The 19,766-nt window shown below is 40.6% G+C and overlaps 1 protein-coding gene across 6 annotated transcripts in view; it reads left to right on the top strand.

The window, feature by feature from the left end:
* Positions 1-19,766, top strand: part of cacna2d2a (calcium channel, voltage-dependent, alpha 2/delta subunit 2a) — a 182,875-nt gene that overhangs the window by 141,215 nt on the left and 21,894 nt on the right. For all 6 annotated transcript variants that reach the window (XM_026167545.1, XM_026167551.1, XM_026167547.1 and 3 more), the window contains 5 exons: positions 9,162-9,212; positions 9,544-9,643; positions 11,038-11,199; positions 12,728-12,838; positions 13,524-13,602. In XM_026167545.1, coding sequence (XP_026023330.1) covers positions 9,162-9,212; positions 9,544-9,643; positions 11,038-11,199; positions 12,728-12,838; positions 13,524-13,602 — 503 coding nt within the window. The remainder of the gene's footprint in view (positions 1-9,161; positions 9,213-9,543; positions 9,644-11,037; positions 11,200-12,727; positions 12,839-13,523; positions 13,603-19,766) is intronic.

The raw sequence follows: 19,766 nt of genomic DNA, 5'->3' as shown, positions 1-19,766 counted from the left end.
GACTGGTTGTGACCTGGCTCAAAGTTGGTGCTCTCTTTAAAATGATTAACACTGGATTCATTCAAGTACTTATAACTATGACTTATAATATCAGCTAAAAGCAAAAAGCATGGAGGCAAGAAGTGGTGTCTCTCACTTCAAGCCACCCTCGGGCAAGCCTTAATCCTCACCTCCTCAGGCGTAGACAATTAGCAGGTAACCCTTAGCAACACCCAGAGACGGCACTGCCGCTGCAAGGTGAGCAGGGGTGGCAGACGGGCCTAACACTCAAGCAAGAGCAGATTTTGTTCGGGGTGACACTTCTATTTACAGTAAGATCACGGATTGTGCCTCCGAATGAAAACATTAACATCACAGTGTACAAACATGAGACTAACAAGGTGTTCCCCGACAGTTTAATTAAGTTAACACCAGGCTTAAGTCTCTAAAGTTGTGCTGCACTGTCACATCAGGCAACACTAGAAACATGTAAAACACTGGAAAACACAAGGCAGTGTCTAGCGGGACATGTTAAAACAGTGATCCTGTCGGTGATCTGTCAGTGCAATAACAGAAGTAAACCTGATTTTAATTCTTGTTACACATGTTGTGACTGGGGGACTCTTCCCGGAGACAGAAATGAGGCGGATGAGAAGGTTGACGAGGACGGTGCAGCAGGAGCATGTGTGATGGGGTGGACAAGAGGAAGTGGGGGGTTTTTGCAAAGAGGAACACCTTGTCACCCACCCACCGCCCCGGTTGTCCATGTTTGTCACTGTCATTTCTGTTGAGCTTTTACTCATGTTGGAGATTTCGACATTCCCGTTGCCTGTTGCTTAGCAACTTGTGCCCAGCCGCGCTGAATGGCACAGCCGTGGCAGGGAGTGTCATGATATGTCAGGTCAGACTTGTGTGATTATACTTTAACGTGCTGTCTCCCCAACTGACATTCTCCGGAGAGGTCAGCCAATCACGCATTTTCCAAAACCAGTCTCCTGGTGTTAGGTAAGCCCGTCGTGTGGCAGCTGTAGATAGCGGCATCCGTTGCGACGACAGATGCAAGGTGTACAGAAGCTAAGAAGAGCACAATATATGTGTCTGTGTGGCATTTAGGTAGGACTAAAATCCTTCCCTTCTTTTTTTTTTTTTTGTATATGTGTAAAAAAATATGAATTGTGCATTTGTAGCTGCTGCTATGCACATTTTCTAAGTTTTATTTTACAGTTGTTTCTACGCTTGGTAGTCCAGTCGATAGGCGCCAAAATTTTGTGATACATCAACTGAAGGTAGAAAAAAGCACATAAAAAGCACATAAACAAAGCATGTTTTTCATATTCTCTAAGATTTGTAATTTGAAAAACAGATAATAAACGAATATGATGGAACAGAAAAATGGCACATGCTACACCTGAACTCATGTTATTTCCTAATAGAAGCTCTAATTGAGCTTAAGTTAGGTGTGACAGTGGGCAGAGGTTCCTCTACATGTATAAAAAAAAACCTACAGAATGAATATCTTGATGCACAGGAAATACAACACTACAAACACATATGGTGAAAATTTCAAATCCGAGAATATATTGATTCATCAACTATAGTCTTCTATTTCAGTGTGAGAAGCTAACTAGCATTTGAAAGCCTGTTCAAATTGCCACCTTATTTGTTGAAGCACATTAAAGCTCTGTCAAGTCTACCGGTGTTCATACAAAGGTTTTCCTTTTGTAAAGTGATCTCGCATCTTGAGAAACAGAAGCTCATTTGGGCAAATGTCATCCAGTAGCTTCACAGTATAATGTGCAATATCTAGAGTTAGCTAATATAAGGTGCTGGCATTTCTGATGCTATAAAATTATTCACGTTAAAGACTTCATAAGAAACAAACTTGAACTTTTGAACAATCACCTTAAAAATAGCCTATATAACATGAATATTTACACATTGGTATATGAGAGACAGCAGCGTGAAGCAGTAAAAACATCTACATCTACTTGTTAAGGGAAGATGTATCAACCCTGTTTCTATTGGTTGAGGCTGTTTTGTTTATATTTTTAACATTTGCAGCTTATACACATTGTACACCACAGCCTGTGGATTCAGAGTGTAGCAGACACCAAATATTTGCACTTATCTGCAAAGACTCACTCACAGGCTGACTAAAATCTTAGTGTGGATATCAAGCTTTGGATCAGGACTTTTTCACAGTGAGTAATCCAAACCACACAGGAGCATATTAATAACTACCCTTGTGCTGTGGATGGATCACTTTAGATGCTCTTTTGGCTGAAGTTTAGCCTGTTTTTGGCATTTTCTCCCTGTCATATGATCCTTAACATGAAGATTATTGAGAAAAGTTTAACCTTCATCCTACATCTTCCCTGTGGTCGTGTGTTTATGTTAGCCTAGTTCCCCACCAAGGAGCACGTCATTATATGTCAGCTTGCCTAATTTCATTAACCCTCCAGATTCCATTAAAATGTATTTTTGTGTTTTTGTTTAACTGAAAACATATTGCAGTGCTATATGTTTTAGTCTTTTAGAACTACTCTGCTCAGAACATGGCATATGCTAACTTCCTGCTAACTCGTGATTCCTCTAAACCTTATAAATTGACTTTTTCATGAAAGCCTTGGCAGTAAAAATTTCTTGCCAAACCAGGGAGAAAAGCTACTCTGTTTCTTTTATTGGAACTGAAAGAATTTGGACCGTCTTTGATTCTCAGTAGTGCTTCAGAGTTTCTTTGATTTTGGAAACCAAAGGAGCGTTTGGACCCAGATACATCGCTATTAAACCCTCACTACGTATTGCACGTTAAGATTCGTTGCACAATTTGTTGATTTGTTTGGCTAGTCACCATTTCAGTGACCTCAAGGAATGTCGAGATTTGGCCCTTGGTTCCAAATAGGACAAATGCTAGATTTGAAATTTTTGATGACAGTAATTATCCCTGTCCAGTTGTCTCAGTAGTTTTTAAATTGCCTATAATTTTACATGACGAATGGTGCAGTGGCTGGCTTTTCAGTTCTGGCCCTGAAATTCAACTTTTCTATCATCTCATGTCAAGTCACTGTGACTTAACTTAACTGTACTATTCTATGTAGTTTTGTGCTCATCTCACATCATGCAAGGTACAACTTTAAATTGCTTTCATTTACAGCAACAGCAAACCCACAACACAGAGGTGTACCAAAAGTAAATACACTGGCATTGGAGCTTCCTGCAGGCTAGAAAATGTGCACAAATAGTGACTAAAAGTGACAAACACACACTTTCTACTCACATACCGACCGGCCCTTTTCCTCCTACACATAAATCAGATCACATGCTGTGATACCGGTCAGATGCTATAGATTCTACACCTTTGCAAATACCAGTAAAGCCAGAGAATACACAGATCTAATCTCAGTACCATCCTTCAGTAATATAAGGAGTGATGTCGTCTATAAGAAGAGTCCCATCAAAGAGCAGCAGCTCTTTTGTAGTGTAAACCTGTAGTTTTACTGGGAGTAACTGATAGTGGTGTGACTGACCTAGCCAGAGCTGTCCAGGTGGTCTTCTGTGGAAAGAAAACATAATTAATTAATAAATTTTAAAAAACAGAGGGGCCGCCTTCCTTTACAGATGGTCTTTCTCGCCTTCTGCTCCCCTACCAACAGCCCCAGGAAAATTAATGGTCCAGTCAACACACTTAATTGTTTCCAATTGCTCTGACATTAATTATTAACATTTGTCCATTATAATGTCTGCACTTGTTATCAAGGGAAGCGAAGCAGAGGTTGAAGTGAGGGAGAGGGAGATGGGGAAAGTGAAAGGCGAAGAAAGAAATAACCAGAGACAGGCGTGGAGTCCTGTTAGCCAAGCGTTGCAAAGATCCCATTACCTCCCAGGTTCACAACAGCATGTAGGCTGTATCACATATTGATTTCTTCAAGAAGTCAATCTAACCTCTTTATAAATATTATGACTATGGCGGTCAATCCGCGAAGCTGAAGCTCCCGAAAACACAATTCTAATATATATAGATCCCCGGGCTTTGCCTCCTCTTTTCTCTTTGTTCTCCCGACTTCAGGTAGAAGCCGGGTCAAAAGAGAGGCCTACTGAAGGTGATGCAGCAGGCTTTTATCAGAAGGTTTGCACTAAAAAAAGATCTTTCATCTGCTAAAACAACAATGTCAGGCTGATACTTGGTTGCTAAACTTTACTATAAAGAAATGTGCATGACTAATTCAATATTCAGTATTTATTTCAGATTGAAAAGTGGTGAAAGAAAACCCAAAACAAAACAACTGTATTTACAGGCATATCTGAAAATATGCACACGTGAATCATCTCGGTGCCAGCACTTCCAATAATCAACAGAAAGTGGACTAAATAAATGGCAGACAACATCTTTTTCTCCTGCAGGCTCTCTGGGCGCTGTCCTCCTATATTGTTATCTTAATTCAATCTTTATTTGCCTGCCACATCCACAGGAGCACTAAGAGAGCAGCAGTCCATAAAATAATAAGCCCATCAGCACAACACAAATCCACGCGCATAAGGGAGCAGACACGCATCCACACACACACGCGCGTGGACACACACACACACACACACACACACACACACACACACACACACGCATAAACAGACTTTCCCTGTGTTACAATTCTCCCATTAATCTGTGGTTATTCGCCATATATCTATTTTATATGATGCATCCTTATCAAGCGTATCGCGGTGAGGAAAACTCACATTTTGTAGTGTCAGTTTCATTATACAGAGTATGTGTGTATGCATGCAGCTCATTATCAGCACAGTGCGTTTAATAAGCACAACTCCCTTCAACAATACAGAAAACCTTTTTTTCCCACTCCATGGATCGTGTTATATGCATGTGCATGTTTCTGAAATGTATGTAGAAGATGATTCCTCCAATTTAAATGTAATGCACAGCATTTCGGTGAATGGGTCAGGGTGCATAAACACAATCTCCTGAGAGAGTTATGCACACATACACGCATGCCCCTCCCCCCACGGCACAGTTAACGTATTGATTTTACAACGTGGTGCCTCGATACAACTACTTCATGAATTCCAATGAGACTCCCTTTACTAGACTGTTACAAAAGGAGCAAAACACAATCACCGCAACGTAGAATATGTCATTGTGTTCATTGCTTGTGTAATGCATTTCTTTTTGATTTATTTATCACTTAGAGCAATACCTCCTTCCACCTCAGTGTAAAGAGCACATGTCTGCTGCACGCACAAATCAGGCTGTGTCTTGATTTTCGATATTTGTGAGTGTATGGATGCATTTATACATGAGTACATGATGTGTTTTGTGATTATGGGTGTTAAAATCAATACTTTTGCTTTTTATTTAAAATAACCACTAACCAGTTAAACCTCGGCAGTTGCAATTAGCTATTATGTCACATGTCATGCATGCTTTCCTAAACGACCGCTCCAGTGATTATTGCCTTACTGATTAATTTAGGGTTTCTGCTTTTGATGAATATTTTATTCAACAAGACGTCGACAACTAGAAGTAATTGCTCTTCACGTGTTCTCGGAGGTAATGTCAGCCCATTAATTGTTTTGTCCAACTAACAGTCAAAAAGATAAATTTTCCAGCAGCATTATAAGGTAGTGATTTCAAAATAAAGGACTGTAACAAGGTGCAAAATCCCTTTTATTAATCATTTTTTCAAGTTTACATAATGTCACAATGTTCACAAGTCACACTAAATGGTCTATTACCACCATACAGTGATCCTTGCATGCCTAGTAGCCATTTCTATATGATATTTAATATTTTATGAGGTGTAATATTTTACTTAGCATCCTAGATGCAATGGACAGGTGTAATGAACAGGCTGAATTAAATTTGGGCTCACGAGGTGGACTCAGAAGGAGACCTTTCGCATTAGTTTATCTACTGTAATGAGCTGTTCACGGGTAAACAAGAACTGACACCTCGTCATATGAAATACATGTAGTAAAATACCCTCTGTCACTATTTCTGATGGGTCATTGTCTGTGGTAAAATATTGACCATAACTAAAAGAGAATGGACTGCTAGGACACAGGCCGAGATGTTGTGTCTGCTGGCTGGCGGTCCTGTCGCCGGGGGACAGAATGGGCGACAGGGCTCCGTTCAGCACCAGCCAGGCCCATCTGCTTGTCACCTGGCCTTGGCACGCAGGAGACTGGGTAATGACAGGGAAAGAATGGCATCAGTGGGCAGAAGCTGAGAGGTAATTACTGACTGGAATCCATGCAGAAACAACACATCTGGATCCATGAGTCAAAATGTGGAGAATTATATATTAATACCGGCCTCGATTTATGATTTTTATCTGTCAGAACAGTAGAACGACGTATCAGCCCGGAGACTGAAACTTCTTGACTCCATTGCACTCTCTCTGATCCTGTTGCTCTCTGCTCAGAGGCATAGAGAAAATTCATTTGTACTTCAGGCACTGGAAAGGCTGAGAAAGAGAGGAGTGCTGATACACTAAGACAATCTTTGTGGAAGATCAGCCATGGCAGCACTATAGCTCCAGTGTTGAGTGACGCTATCCTTGCTCATGTGTTACTCTTCCTTACTCTATCACTGCGTGCACATTCTTCTTAAACCCCATTACTGCTGATCAATGCTGCCTCTCTCACAGTTAGGGAGAAACGATCTGCTTGAAAGTAATATTTTCTCGCCATATTTCACGTCCAGAACTCGCACGGTTTTCCATTGTGAGATTTTACATTGGTGCAGCTGAAGATGACCTATAATGACTAAGTAATAGAGGTCTGCATTGCATTACAATTAACATTTAGCCCCCTTCAAAATAACTCCAAGACCCATTGAAGGACTATTCTCCTCTATGAGAAATAGACTGACCACAGAAGTTAATGAAATCCTGCAGTAGGTCTGTGTTCATCAGCCATCACCAAATGACCCTCGCTCAATCTCCAGACAGGGTGTCTCCATCCACGAGCCTGAGGGACTGGAGACGTGGGCCACATTCTGACCGAGTTTCGGTCCTGCATCGATGATCGCTTTCACAAACCCCTTCCGCTCAAAAGAAAGTGGTGGAGTCTCAGCCCCCCTGCCTCTGCCTCAAATTAAGATTTCAGTAATTAAATTGATAAAAGTCATGCATGCCAGCATGCCTCATGGTTCCAGGCCTGATTTCATACGCCACACACTTTTGGAGAGCTGTGGAAGTTCTACCTTTGATGTGGCATTCTTTATTATTGAAAATAATTGGTTTCTCCCTCCTCCTACTCCGCTCTCTCTCACTCTCTCTTTTATGCATGCATACATTTTGCCTATGCTCACTCTGGGCATGCTCAGTTAATCGACCTCACGGGAGACAGTGCTGGTACATCGCCCTGGTTCCATCTGGGAGGTTGCAGAGTAAGGTCCAGATCGTGTCTTAAAGTGGATTAGAACCCAGGCACTGTGATGGGTAGATGTCACTGCAGAATGGGTCAGAGGTCATTCTGCAGGTTGAAGTGGCGCCTGCCAGTGAATGGGAGCACTGGGACTTGCGGCGAGGCCTACCGAGGCTCCGCTGCTCTACCTCCACATCAGCTTGGCCGAGCATAAGAAAAGAGCCTCTCTGGCCCACAGGCAGCTGGCTTCTCTCCACACTCAGTGGAATGGCTGATTATCAGCTGTAAGAGACCCCTGATGATTACGCTGCCGAAGACGGCTGCTAACTGCTTGCCTGCTCGCTTCCCAGAATGTCAAACTAGTGCTCACATTTGAACCCCCCCACCCCACCACCACCACCACTCCAACCCCCACCGCTTCCCTCGTTCCAGCGCTCCACAGAAAAGCATATAATGTCCATCAATCTCAGCTCTCTTTGCATCAGTGGTAAATGTGAATTTAATTGCCGCTGGAAGAGACTGAGGGGATTTCAGATTTCCTTCTGTATGTCATCCTCTATCAACGCTGGACAGATGTTATGTGCGCGCCTCTTCCAGGACGCAAGTTGTCTGGGCAGCTAGCTCACTGCTGCGTCTGCCTTGTGGGCTTGTGTCGTGGCAGACGCACACATCAGAAAAGCCCTATTTTAGAAGTTGCTTTGCAGATGAAGCACAATGGTCTTAAGCTGCTTGTGCACCCCTCCCCCACCCCCAATAAATAAATAAAAATAAGAAACAAAGGGCCTGCCAGAGTAAATAATGTGGTTTGACGCCCAACTGATGAGTCATCAAAGGAACAGAACATCAGCTATCTTCTTTTACTGACAGCACTTAGCTCAGCACAGGCTCTCCACTGAGCAGGTCAACACTACTCAGGCTGCTCCTTTACAGTAAATATCAAGTGACTAAATATATTGCACGGTAGATTCCATGAGTCACAGTAGCATAACAGGATAAATAAAGATGTATTTTCTATGTGACTCCTACAATTATTTGATGAAATAATTATCAATGAAAGCTGCAAGATTACTAGCACTACAAAAACAAATTGTCTTGGAAATTTTAATGCTGTTGGAATTTAGTGACACAAAGTGTGATTTCATCTAAACTCTACTTGAAATTCAAGACTCCAGCAATCTCAGCACGTCTCCAGCACAGCTTATGGTGACCTGACTGATATCAATTTAAAAAAAAAAAGAACAACAAGAAACTTGCTCATCTATGTCGAAAGTAAAATAAATATCTGTAGCAGTAAAATAGTATGTCTGAATATCAAAACAACTTAGCCCTTGTAAAAATAGTAACTCGGCTACTGGTACTAATTAATAATTGAGTCAATCTTCTGGTGATACTGAATACATTTTTATTTTTCACAGGTCTTTTTAAAAGTGCCATCTTAAAAGGGGGTTGTGCAGATCAGTACAGCCAGTTGTACTAAATATGTTATTATACACTTAGTCTGTAAACTAGTAATTACTTTGTCTCACGCAGTAATTATTTAGAGTGGGCATTGTTGTTCGGCAAAGAGGACTATCTGTGTTGAAGTCAGCTCGCAGAAGCTGTAGCCAACACTGAAGTATATAACAACTTATTAACTCTTCTAAGCACATAAGCCTTTTCAGTATTCTGTAGCTTAAGTGGGCTGAGCCGTGGTTGCTCCATATTATGATGGCTCAGCTCATTGTGACTTTGGCTTCTTTTTAAAGTGCAATTTTCAGAGATTACGGGAACAAATTAAAGCCCATTCTTTGTCTCCCTTTGTCCAGGTATATCCAAGGTGCATCATCTCCAAAGGACATGGTCATCATTGTGGATGTGTGAGTGTCTCGCTTCTCTTTTAACCTTTTTTTTTTCTTCTGGTATGAGTGTGTGCCTCCTTTGAAGGGTGCTAGTGCCACCTGTTGGTCTGACAAAAGACCAAACATAAAGGAAGATTCATATTCTCCTTTTTTTTTAGCTTTAATTACTTTTATGTTGGTCTTATTCCTAAATATGCATGTCATTTATTGAATACATGTCCAAATATGGAGTGATTTTCTAAGTATAACCCACAATTTTGATTTAAAAAGTAGACACGACCAAAAAATAAAAATGAAACGTCTGTCTATAACTTGACCGTGCAAGTGCTTCGTTGCTTCTTTTCTGCAGGAGTGGGAGTGTCAGCGGACTCACTCTGAAGCTCATGAAGACCTCCGTAGTGGAGATGCTAGACACTTTATCAGATGATGACTATGTGAATGTGGCTAGTGTAAGTGGAAGCTTGCAGACCACATTTGCAGTGAACACAAATACGAATCTCTTCGGAAAACAACATCAACACAAATATTTGTGGCACTCATTAAGCAGGTGGTACTCAAGCAGGGAGTTAGTAAGCTGGTCATTCAGCTCCCAGTTGTTGTGGAAACCATTCTCTTTCCTCATTACATTGTCTGCTTGTCCTCCCTCACTGCTGTCCCTGTAGGATTGAGGCCGTCTACTTATTACCAAGTTTTCTATTGAGACTTATGTGTAGGGGAACCTTAGTGTTATTCTATATTGCAGGGCCGATAACACATAAACACACACACACGCACAGAAACACGTCCTCTTGCTCGGTGTGGTGGCTCTGTTTGTCAACTCCCTTCAGTAATCCCTCATAATCCATTGCTCTTAGCCACTGTATGCCTCTAAATCCCAGCTCTAAGAGCAATAAATGAGCATGGTAATCTGGGTGGGAAAGCATCTGATTTTCCCCTTATAAATAAAAAAAAAGTGTGGGCTTAGAAAAACTTGCTCTGAATTCCTTCCAAACCCAAAATGCATTAAAAAAAATACAAATGAACCAAAAGTAATCATCTGGTTTCACTTGTAAGGGCTTGTATAATTAGTTATAATAATATATGGTAATGTATTAGCACATGTGACAGATTAATTTTGTCTTGATCATATGGCGCAGATTAGAATAGAATAGAATAGAATAGAATTCAACTTTATTGTCATTGCACATGCACAGGTACAGGGCAACGAAATGCAGTTTGCATCCATCCAGAAGTGCTTTAGTGATATCGATATTACAATATATATTAGCATTAATATAGATATGTAAGATTCTGCTTTCCCTAACATTTGAAGAAGCAGCACTGTAATTCTGTCTGTCTTTGTCTGCCAGTTTAAATATGACATGATACCGACCTAATCAAAATGCCATCTTTTCTCTCATGTAGCAGTTTACATCAATCTGTCCTGAAAACATTAATTGATTCTGAAGCTGACCTTCGAGAAGAAACATCATTTGAAACATGCTATTACAAACATGCTGCTAATAGCGCGCAGAGATGCCACACACACGAGCACGAGCACATGCATATACACAGGTTTAGGCTAATTTGGTAGATGAGATGAGACAGATTATATTACCTTGGCTGGGTTTCTGTTCAGTGTAATGCACTGGCGTTTCAGGTGCACCTGTTCTTGGTGTGGAAAGTTGTAATTACCAGTGTTTACTGCCAGCCAGGAGCAGGGTAGCTTACATCTGCACACACCCACGTCTGCATCCTGTCTCCATGAACTGTGCACACATGCATACGTTACATAGAAATATGCACTTTTACAACTGTTTTTTAAACGGGCAAATCATTCAATTCTTCTTATGTCTCCTTCCAGTTCAATGAAAAGGCCGTTTTTGTAGTTGATTGCTTCAGGACTTTGGTCCAGGCCAACGTTCGTAACAAGAAGATCTTCAAGGAAGCCGTCATGCGTATGCAAGCTAAGGGGACCACAGATTACAAATCTGGCTTCACATTCGCCTTTGAACAGCTTCTCAATGTAAGAGCCAACAAGCCTTTCAGGGAAAGGCGATCCTCGAGCGCCTTGTTTGTCTGTGGCTGACGTTGCTGTCTAATCCAATTAATAAAACAGAATTTACAGTGATAACACAAAGCTGACAGTGAGTGGCTGAGGTTTGCGTAAGACATTTCCAGAGGGCTGTCAGTGTTGAAGGCAAGTCTGATTATAACTGCGGTAGCAATGGAGTGACGCTAGCTTTTTCAGCAGCCAGCACCGTGGCGAGGTCTGTCAGCAGCAGGGAGCCACGTGCTCCCGACACAGGTGCTGCCTCAGCTCCGTATGCTGCTGTGTATTTTAGGAGGCTGCCACCCTAATGGGCTCTGATGGGATGATTGATGAGCGCAGCCCAGAGGATATCAGCCACAGACACTTTATATTCCTCTGGTGGGCTCGGAGGCATGGAGCCAAGTGATCTCCCCTCCATACCCGCACCCTCACAACTTCCCTTTTGCCGGCAGAATGAGAAATAAAAAGGCCCCTTTTAATCGCTGTCTGTAGATGACTCACTGCCGTGATTGGAGACAAAAGCACAATAAAAATATGTAATTGTCGCAATATTATTTGTCTTTATTAGAATCTTGTCAGATTGACTTGCTGCTGGTCTGCATATCAATGACAGCTGCAGTGCAGGAGGGTGGCGGGGACTATAATGCCAGTGAAAATGTTTTCGAGACAACCAGATTTAATGCTAGAATAAGGTTGTATACTTAAGATGCAATCCTAAAATTACGCCAATGTGAAGAAGCCTTTGGCTGCCAAGTAAGAAATCTATAAATGTTTCAGTAAAGCAATGAGTGGATTAGAGGAGGTTTTTTTAAACAGATGAAGGAAAAAAAGAAAAAATATAGAAGAATTAATACATGAAGAGGAAGGGAATAATAGATACGAGTACTGGTCGGATTTGATCACATATGGACTCTTATTCAGAACTCTTGGTTTTACAATGATGGGCAGTGGAGCGGGTTGTTTAGCAACTGAAAGGTTAATGGTTCGATTCCCACTTTCTCTAGTGAATATGTTGAAGTGTCCTTTATAGTTTGATTTTGAGAAGGGGAATGTTTTAACCTAAAGCACAATCTTTTCCAGAACTTAATCAAGTAGCTTTAGTGGTTGAAACTCAACCACAAAAGGAGTGAAAATGAAATCAAAGAGCGAAAGAAACACAAACCGCAGCGCCCAGGTCAGATTTACACCCCTGGCAATATACTATCCCATCAGTGTTAAACTGTTTAATAACCATTTACAATGTTTTATAAACCTCATTTCCAGCTTTACAATATCTAGCAGCTCAAATATATGGTTTAAAGACCAATTATTAACCAATTACTAAGCACTTTGTAATCATTTTGTTGTTAACATAACTAAAGCTAATTAAGTACTTGTAATTATTGCATTGGGATCATACAGTGGATATGTTTTAGTAGCTTGCCCCTTTACTGCTGCATTTTTTAGCATATCTCCCTGCCTTGTTTCCCTTTATCTTCTCATTTTGTTTCTTGTGCCACAGGAGAGCAATGCCCCAAGGGCCAACTGCAATAAGATGATAATGATGTTTACAGATGGCGGGGAGGATCGCGCACAGGAAATCTTTGAGAAGTACAACTGGCCCAACAAAACAGTGAGTTTGTCCCTATGAGGATGTTATCTGTTCAGCCCAAGAGATCACGCATCTCTAGAAACAGCCTTTTCTCTCCCTGTTTCCATTGTTTTCTGCTGACATTGTCTGAATATAGCATAAACAGATCTTTTAGCTAGACAGTCAGACATGCCAAGCCTTCCAATCTGTGCATATAAAGTGCTCTCCAAGCTTCTTCACTCCCATTTGTTTTGTTTTTTAAATCTCCTTAGTCTTTCTTCAACTCGCTCCTCTCTCGCATTCCTTCCCTCTTATTTCGTCTCTTTTGTTGTTTAGCTGCTGGTGTTAACAGCTCTGACCTGCTGACTAATTAGCCACTTTATCATCAGAGCCTGTAATATTACAGCCAGTAGATACTCCACTAGTAGCTTGTTGTCACTTCCACCCTTCATTTCCCTGATTTCATAGTTCTACCATTATTCATTACTCTGCGGTTCCTTCATGACGAATGCTGTCATATAGGATTAATCTGCAGTTTCACTTCTGTATCACTGTCGTCTACTGTTGGAGATGTTTGTGAGGTCAGTCAGTATAGTTTATGTACATGATGCTGACTTTATTGCCAGTAAGTAAGTTTGTGGATTATTGTCAGTTACTTTTTTATTTATATATATATAAATTTCCTTGATGTGATTCGTCTCTTTTATCTGTTGTTTTCGTCAATCAGGTTCGTGTTTTCACTTTCTCTGTTGGCCAGCATAACTACGATGTCACCCCTTTGCAGTGGATAGCATGCGCCAATAAAGGTAAGTGGAGAAGTTCATACTTGTATGCAAAGTCTAAGAAAAGGGAATGATTTGTGTCACCCATTAATCACAGTGTAGGCATCTACATACTTGATGTGTGCTTGAAAACATGCAGTGCCGTGATTATACATCCACCACATGCCCTCGAATCAATATAATGCTATTTATTAGAACACTTTTGGACCCTGATGAATGATATTGTCTTAGTCAAGCCATTCTGAGGGGGGAAGTGTAAAAAAAAAGAAAGCAAGAAAATAGCTAAATTTAGCGTGCCTAGTTTATTTTTCAGAACTTCCATGCTGTAATTATTTATACAGATAGGCTGTGTCCACTTGTTTGCAGAGCACAATTCAAAATACAGAATGCCTCTGTAAACTTATTACTTAAAGTTATATGAAAAGTGTGTTAAATGATCGTTTTTAGAATAATTAGGGTGCTGTTCTTGCCAAAGAGCTAACATGTCTAAACAGAACATCTACAGGGAATGAGACTGTGGGGAAGTCTGAACTTTCCATGTTGTGAGGCGATACTTCTTACTGTTAAACTAAAATTCTGAAAATAAATTTGGTGTATTATGTGTAGAAACCCTTGTATTATAATGAAACTGTCAAAATTGTATTACCTTTCAATTCTGTTTTTTTCCATGAAGTAAACTGGGAGATTTTTTTTAGCTTTTAGTTTAAAATAGAATAGAGAGACAGCATTGAAACTACCAGCATCATCCTAAACCAGCTGTGGTTTAGGAGGTCTGGTTGGTGGTTTGGTCCCTCTAGTCTGCATGTAGAAGTGTTCTTGGAGAAGATATTGAACCCTGATTTTCCCCGATCCACCCATCAGAGTGTGAATGTGTGAATATTAGGTTTAAAGCACTTAGGCATAGAAAAAGGCACTTGTATGAATGGGTGAATAAGGCTTATCGTGAAAAGGCTTTGAGTGCTCAACTAGAGTGGAAAGTGCTTTACAAGTACCATTGCACCAAAAGTCTGTTTATCTGTGAATTCTGTTACAAAAGTTATTACACATGCTGTTCACAGTTTTTGGATTTCACAAGATTTTAAAAGAAAACTCCACACGGCTTTCTTTCTTTCCCTCTTTTGTCCTGGGATAATGAAATACAAACTGCCTGAAGATGTAAACCCCTGAAAGCTTGTCGGCTGACCTCAGGAGTGCGTTGGTGTACAATTAGCAATTTTCACAACCATATATTGGAACAACAGATTTTCGTAAGAATCTGCTTTGGCAGTCATCAAACCACTAAGCAAAGGACTTTTCCTTATGAGAGGGCACAAAATTGCGCAATTACGCCTTACAAAAGAAAGCCTGATGAGTACAAGCAACACATTCTTTATTCAGATGAAGCAAAAAGCCATTTGTCTGGATTTCAGTGTTTGGTGTGGACCTGGCAATGAATGCCAGAGTGACTGCATAGGTCTGACCTTGAAACATGGAGGTGGGAGCATGTTGATATGGGTCTGCAGTAATGCCAGAGGTTTAGAGGAGGTGGCGTTTGCAAAGTGAGCTCACTCAAATGCAGAATAAAGAGTGGGCTCGTAGTGTCAAGAAGCTTGGCAAAAGACACAAACAATCGCACATCTTTTGTTTGTTTTTTTCAAGAAAAGTGAACTATGACTTAGCCAAGTATGTCTTCTGACGTGAATCCAACAGAACACCCACATCTGGAGAACTTAAAGTGCAACCCCTGCAGCAAAGAGGATCTGAAAAGAAACATCTGTGAATAATGGCAGAACATCTCTTCACAGATTTGTGCCAGACTGATATCATGCAGAAAATATTTAAGCATGGGTGCACTGACTTGTGTTGTTGTTCCTTAATTAGTTAAAAGATGAATTAGTCAAGTAAATATTCAGTTATTTAAGAATAAATGGTTTAATTAATGAGATTAACGTTATTAACCCTCTCAAGGCAGGTGTTGCAGATTTGCAACAGTTAAAAACTAACAACCTGATTACCCCACATACATATTTTATGAGTTCTTTTTACTCAGAAGTACCACTGCAGGACTTGGTTGTGCATTACCAACAAAAAGTTTAATTTGAGCCCCAAGGGTTAATGTTGTCCCAGACCTTCGTCAGTTTTGTTATACATTGTGTATACACAATCACAAAATTTGGCTACTTCACCCATAGTAATCAAAAAACAAAGCCTGATATTTTTTGATAGCACCTTAAGGGTCCCTTTCTGACCACCAGTGCTTAACAAATTGATATTGCAGAAAGTCCAAACTTCCACCTTTTACATCAAACTGAGCCAATTTAGGCAAGGATCGTCATTGCTGAAGGGAGCTGGATCTCTAGCTATAGCCCAGAGATGTAGAGGAGGTGACATTTATAAAAAGGCCGTTTTCAGCTAAATCGGTCGCAGTATCCAATCCCGAGTGCTTCACGGGGTTGTGCACCTTGAACTTTTCCTGCTGGGTCTCAGACTGTCGACACAGAGTTCTGCTGTAACATCCACTGACGACTGAGGAAACAAAAACTCAGCTCACAGGAGCTGAAAACCCAGCAGATTGAAAATCTGGAGTTTTTTGTTTTTTTTACCAGAACCAGTAGCATCTTGGTAGATTTGACTGCCTCCAACAACATTGTTTCCCCAGAATTGGAATTAAAGTTAATGCGTCACTGTTTTGATGGGAAATACTTGAAACAATCCAAAAACACTAAGAGCTAGAGCATTGCCCCAGGAGACTATAAGTTCAGTATGACAGTGCAACTTTGTAATCACACGTTGTCACTTTTATTTTTTAGACCCTGTTGATTTAACCTGTTGCCTTGCAGCAGTGATAAAAAGGTGTCCACCGGGACAGTGTGACTTCACATCCGAACCCAACCACGCCCATCAGTGATGCTCACTGTGCTCTGAAATAAAACAGGTTTAAAGCTTTCAGAAAGATAAGGTATTAAGACACTGCCTTCCATCTGTTGTTGAGTTGCTTTAAAATAATGTCTTCTGGCATATGATGCTGAGATCAGCAGCCCTGAAATAACCCAGCAAACAGGCAGCTCTGCCTCTGACCCTCAGTCTGACAGCCCACATGACTCAGCTGGTCTTCCTGTGAGCTACTTTGTCTTCATGCATCTCATCTTGACTTAGCTCATTTGTCTCCAGCCTAGTTTGCTGTTGTTGTCGAGCTCACTCTTATGTTTTTAACCCGCTTCTCTTTTGGCCTGTTGTGGTTTGTTTAATTTTGTTTCTCAGTGTTGTGATTTATCTGAAACTGCTCCTTTATGTGGCCTTTAGTTGTGTGCCGATTAGCTTATTGCCAGTGAAGCCACGTGCTTCAGAAGTATCTCCCCAGAAGTTGTTATTAATTAGCAGGAGGAGTCTGGTAGCAGGATGATTACCATGCCATCTCCCTGTCAGGCTGGGGAAAGTCCAGGATTATGCCTCTGTGCCAACAAGCTCTCCTCTGTTCATGACTGTAGTGATTACCATGCTACTAAAGTCTATGCTGGCATAAGACAATAGTGTTGACACACAAGCCTCAATGGAGCTGTCCTCTCGTATCTTCAGTACTTATTACTCTTTGGTATCTCACTCCAGCAGAGCTAGCTCCCTGACACTTCCAGGCCCTAACCCTTCACCCATGACACACACACACACACACATTCGACAAACCACATTAATGCACACCAACAAGCACAAACATGCACAACTAGGGCACTTGAAGATGCTAGTTGTTGCCTCACTTGAGCTGCAATCCCATTCTAAGAAGAAAGCAACCTCTCTGTGACTCTGAGGACAATGGGACCATTTCGGCATGCTCTCACACAGTGTAACAAAATCCAAAACAGAAAAGAAAGTTATCTCCAAAAAACAGGTGAAGTCGAGGATACAAACAGCAAACGTCACATGCCGCGCGGGTGATCCTAATACTCCCACAAAAGTGTTGAATTTAATCCAAAGTTAGAAGTACAATATTCCACAAATCATAATGCCCACCACCAAGAGAAATAAAATCAATTACACCATGAAATTAGGTGCACGGGTTTACTGGGTAAACTTCAGTTTAAATACTTTGTCTCAGTAAAAGCATTAAGGAAACTGGATGTCATCAGAAAGCTGTTTATTCTGTTCTTCTGAGCAGGAGAATGCATTCTTCTTTACACAGTAAAATCTATCAGGCCCAAAAGAAGTCACCACCTCGATTTAACTAAGAAAACAGGAGAAGACGAGCCTTCCATTGAATAATTACTGCAGTGGTTAATATGTTTGGGCTGGCAACAGTTTGGGTTATTTAAACCCGAACTGATGCAGTGAGTAACTTCTCATTACTTAAATATGTTGGAAGGCACATTGGAAAGATGTTATTCCATTTTGGAAGCTTCACATTATCAGCAAAGAAAACATCTAAGGGCATTACTGAAACTACAAAACCGGGTTAAGACCTGTTCAGTGAATTATTGAAATCTGGAAAGATACTGTGAACCATCATCTGTGAGGACGGCTGGAAAAATGTCTCGAATGATTGTGATCGCGAAACTACACGACTATAATGAATAACCAGGTTTTTGTCATCAGTGGATTCTTTTTCTTCCCTGATGGATATATTCCAGGAGAACAAAACCAGGATTCATCAGGGTCAAAGTGGGACAGAGACATAATTTCACCCATGGATTGGCCACCAGAGTCCACTGAAAATGTTTAAATGTGCTGGGGAAGACTTTACGCGGTGGTCTGACTCTCGCATCATCAATACAAGAGCTATAGACAGAAATAAATGTTGTGACACTGCATATATTTATCAAAAAGGATCAAAGCTAAAAGTTTTCTAGTGTAATATTAGTGTGGATGTTTTTGGCCACGCAGTGTTTAAGTTTACATCAATGATTAGTTTTTTTGTTTTTTATAGAAATCAAAGTTATTTTTAATAGAAAGGCTTGATATGTATTTGGTAATCAGTGTATGTGATTTCTTTAGACTCCAGTACTTAAAACATGTATTAGACCATGACTAAACATAAGGTTTGAAATGTCACAGCTGCCCTAAATTTACATTACTGGTATTTAACAAAATCATTTTTGTATTTTTCTGTGATTGTTAATTCCCCGTTATGCACAAGCACATGTTAAAATCGAATTATTGTTGGATTATTGTTGTAATACATGATTTTTGAAATTCACCATTTAAAAAAGCAAAATAATAATAATATTAAAATAAATGAATAGAAGAGCACACTATTTATTTTTTACTAAGATGCCAAATTACAGTTATTTACTCAGATTCCTGAACAGAAAAATTAGTTTGAGTGCTTGAGTAATTTCTGACCACTCCAGTATACCAGCTCAAATTTGTGTGTAAAACACAAACTCAGTTCATTGAATTCAGTGTTTTGTTTTGTTTTTTTCATTTTAAATAAGTTTTTGGCACATTTCTAAAACATTTACATGTTCTTATTTTTTATGGCAGGGGAATAAAAAAGTGTGTTATCACCAAGCACTGTATTTGTTTAACAGAGACCCAAATTACTTCCTAAATGTGAAGAAGGAGTTTGAGGAAAACTGAATTATAGTCAAAGAAAATAAATGATTGATAAAGCCCGTAACTGAAAATCTTCACTGAACCTGCAGCGCAGAGCGGAGATTTACATTTTGGTCACTGCACACATTTTCCTTTTTTCACCCCTTGCCGTGCTTTGCTCCATAACCACTTCCCTGGCACACAGTCAGAAATCACTTGGACAATGGCTGTTATTAACAGAGCAGTAACAAATGGCTGTGCCCTGCGTGTGTGCACATGTGAACCTCAGTCTGAGGGTGCAGAGATGTGTACGGATGAGCACGTGCGCTAATGAATGAGACACAGGAGACAAATTTCAACGCAGACCAGGCGAGTAAAAAAACCGCATAATGTATCAAAATAATGAAAGTTATCTCCACCTTTTAACATTCTGGGGATGCTGCCTCCATTTCGCAGCTCTTTGTATAAACATTCATGGCTTTAATAACTTGAGGAGCAGCGTGGTTATTGACCCAGTCGGGCATTCTCCTCCATTCCTAATCAGCAGAAGCAGAGCCTTGGGCTCAGCATTCCCAATGAGCCACCACATTTACATCCTGCAACGCAGCCACGAGTCTGAAAGGGTCAGTGGCTACAGGCTCCTCCATGCCTGCAGTGCCCAACATCATCAGCTGAAGATGGTGTTA

This window comes from Astatotilapia calliptera, chromosome 5, assembly GCF_900246225.1.
Source record: "Astatotilapia calliptera chromosome 5, fAstCal1.2, whole genome shotgun sequence".
NCBI classification, from domain to species: domain Eukaryota; kingdom Metazoa; phylum Chordata; class Actinopteri; order Cichliformes; family Cichlidae; genus Astatotilapia; species Astatotilapia calliptera.
The sequence above is the reverse complement of the archived record's forward strand: the minus strand, read 5'-3'. Positions and strand labels throughout refer to the sequence as shown.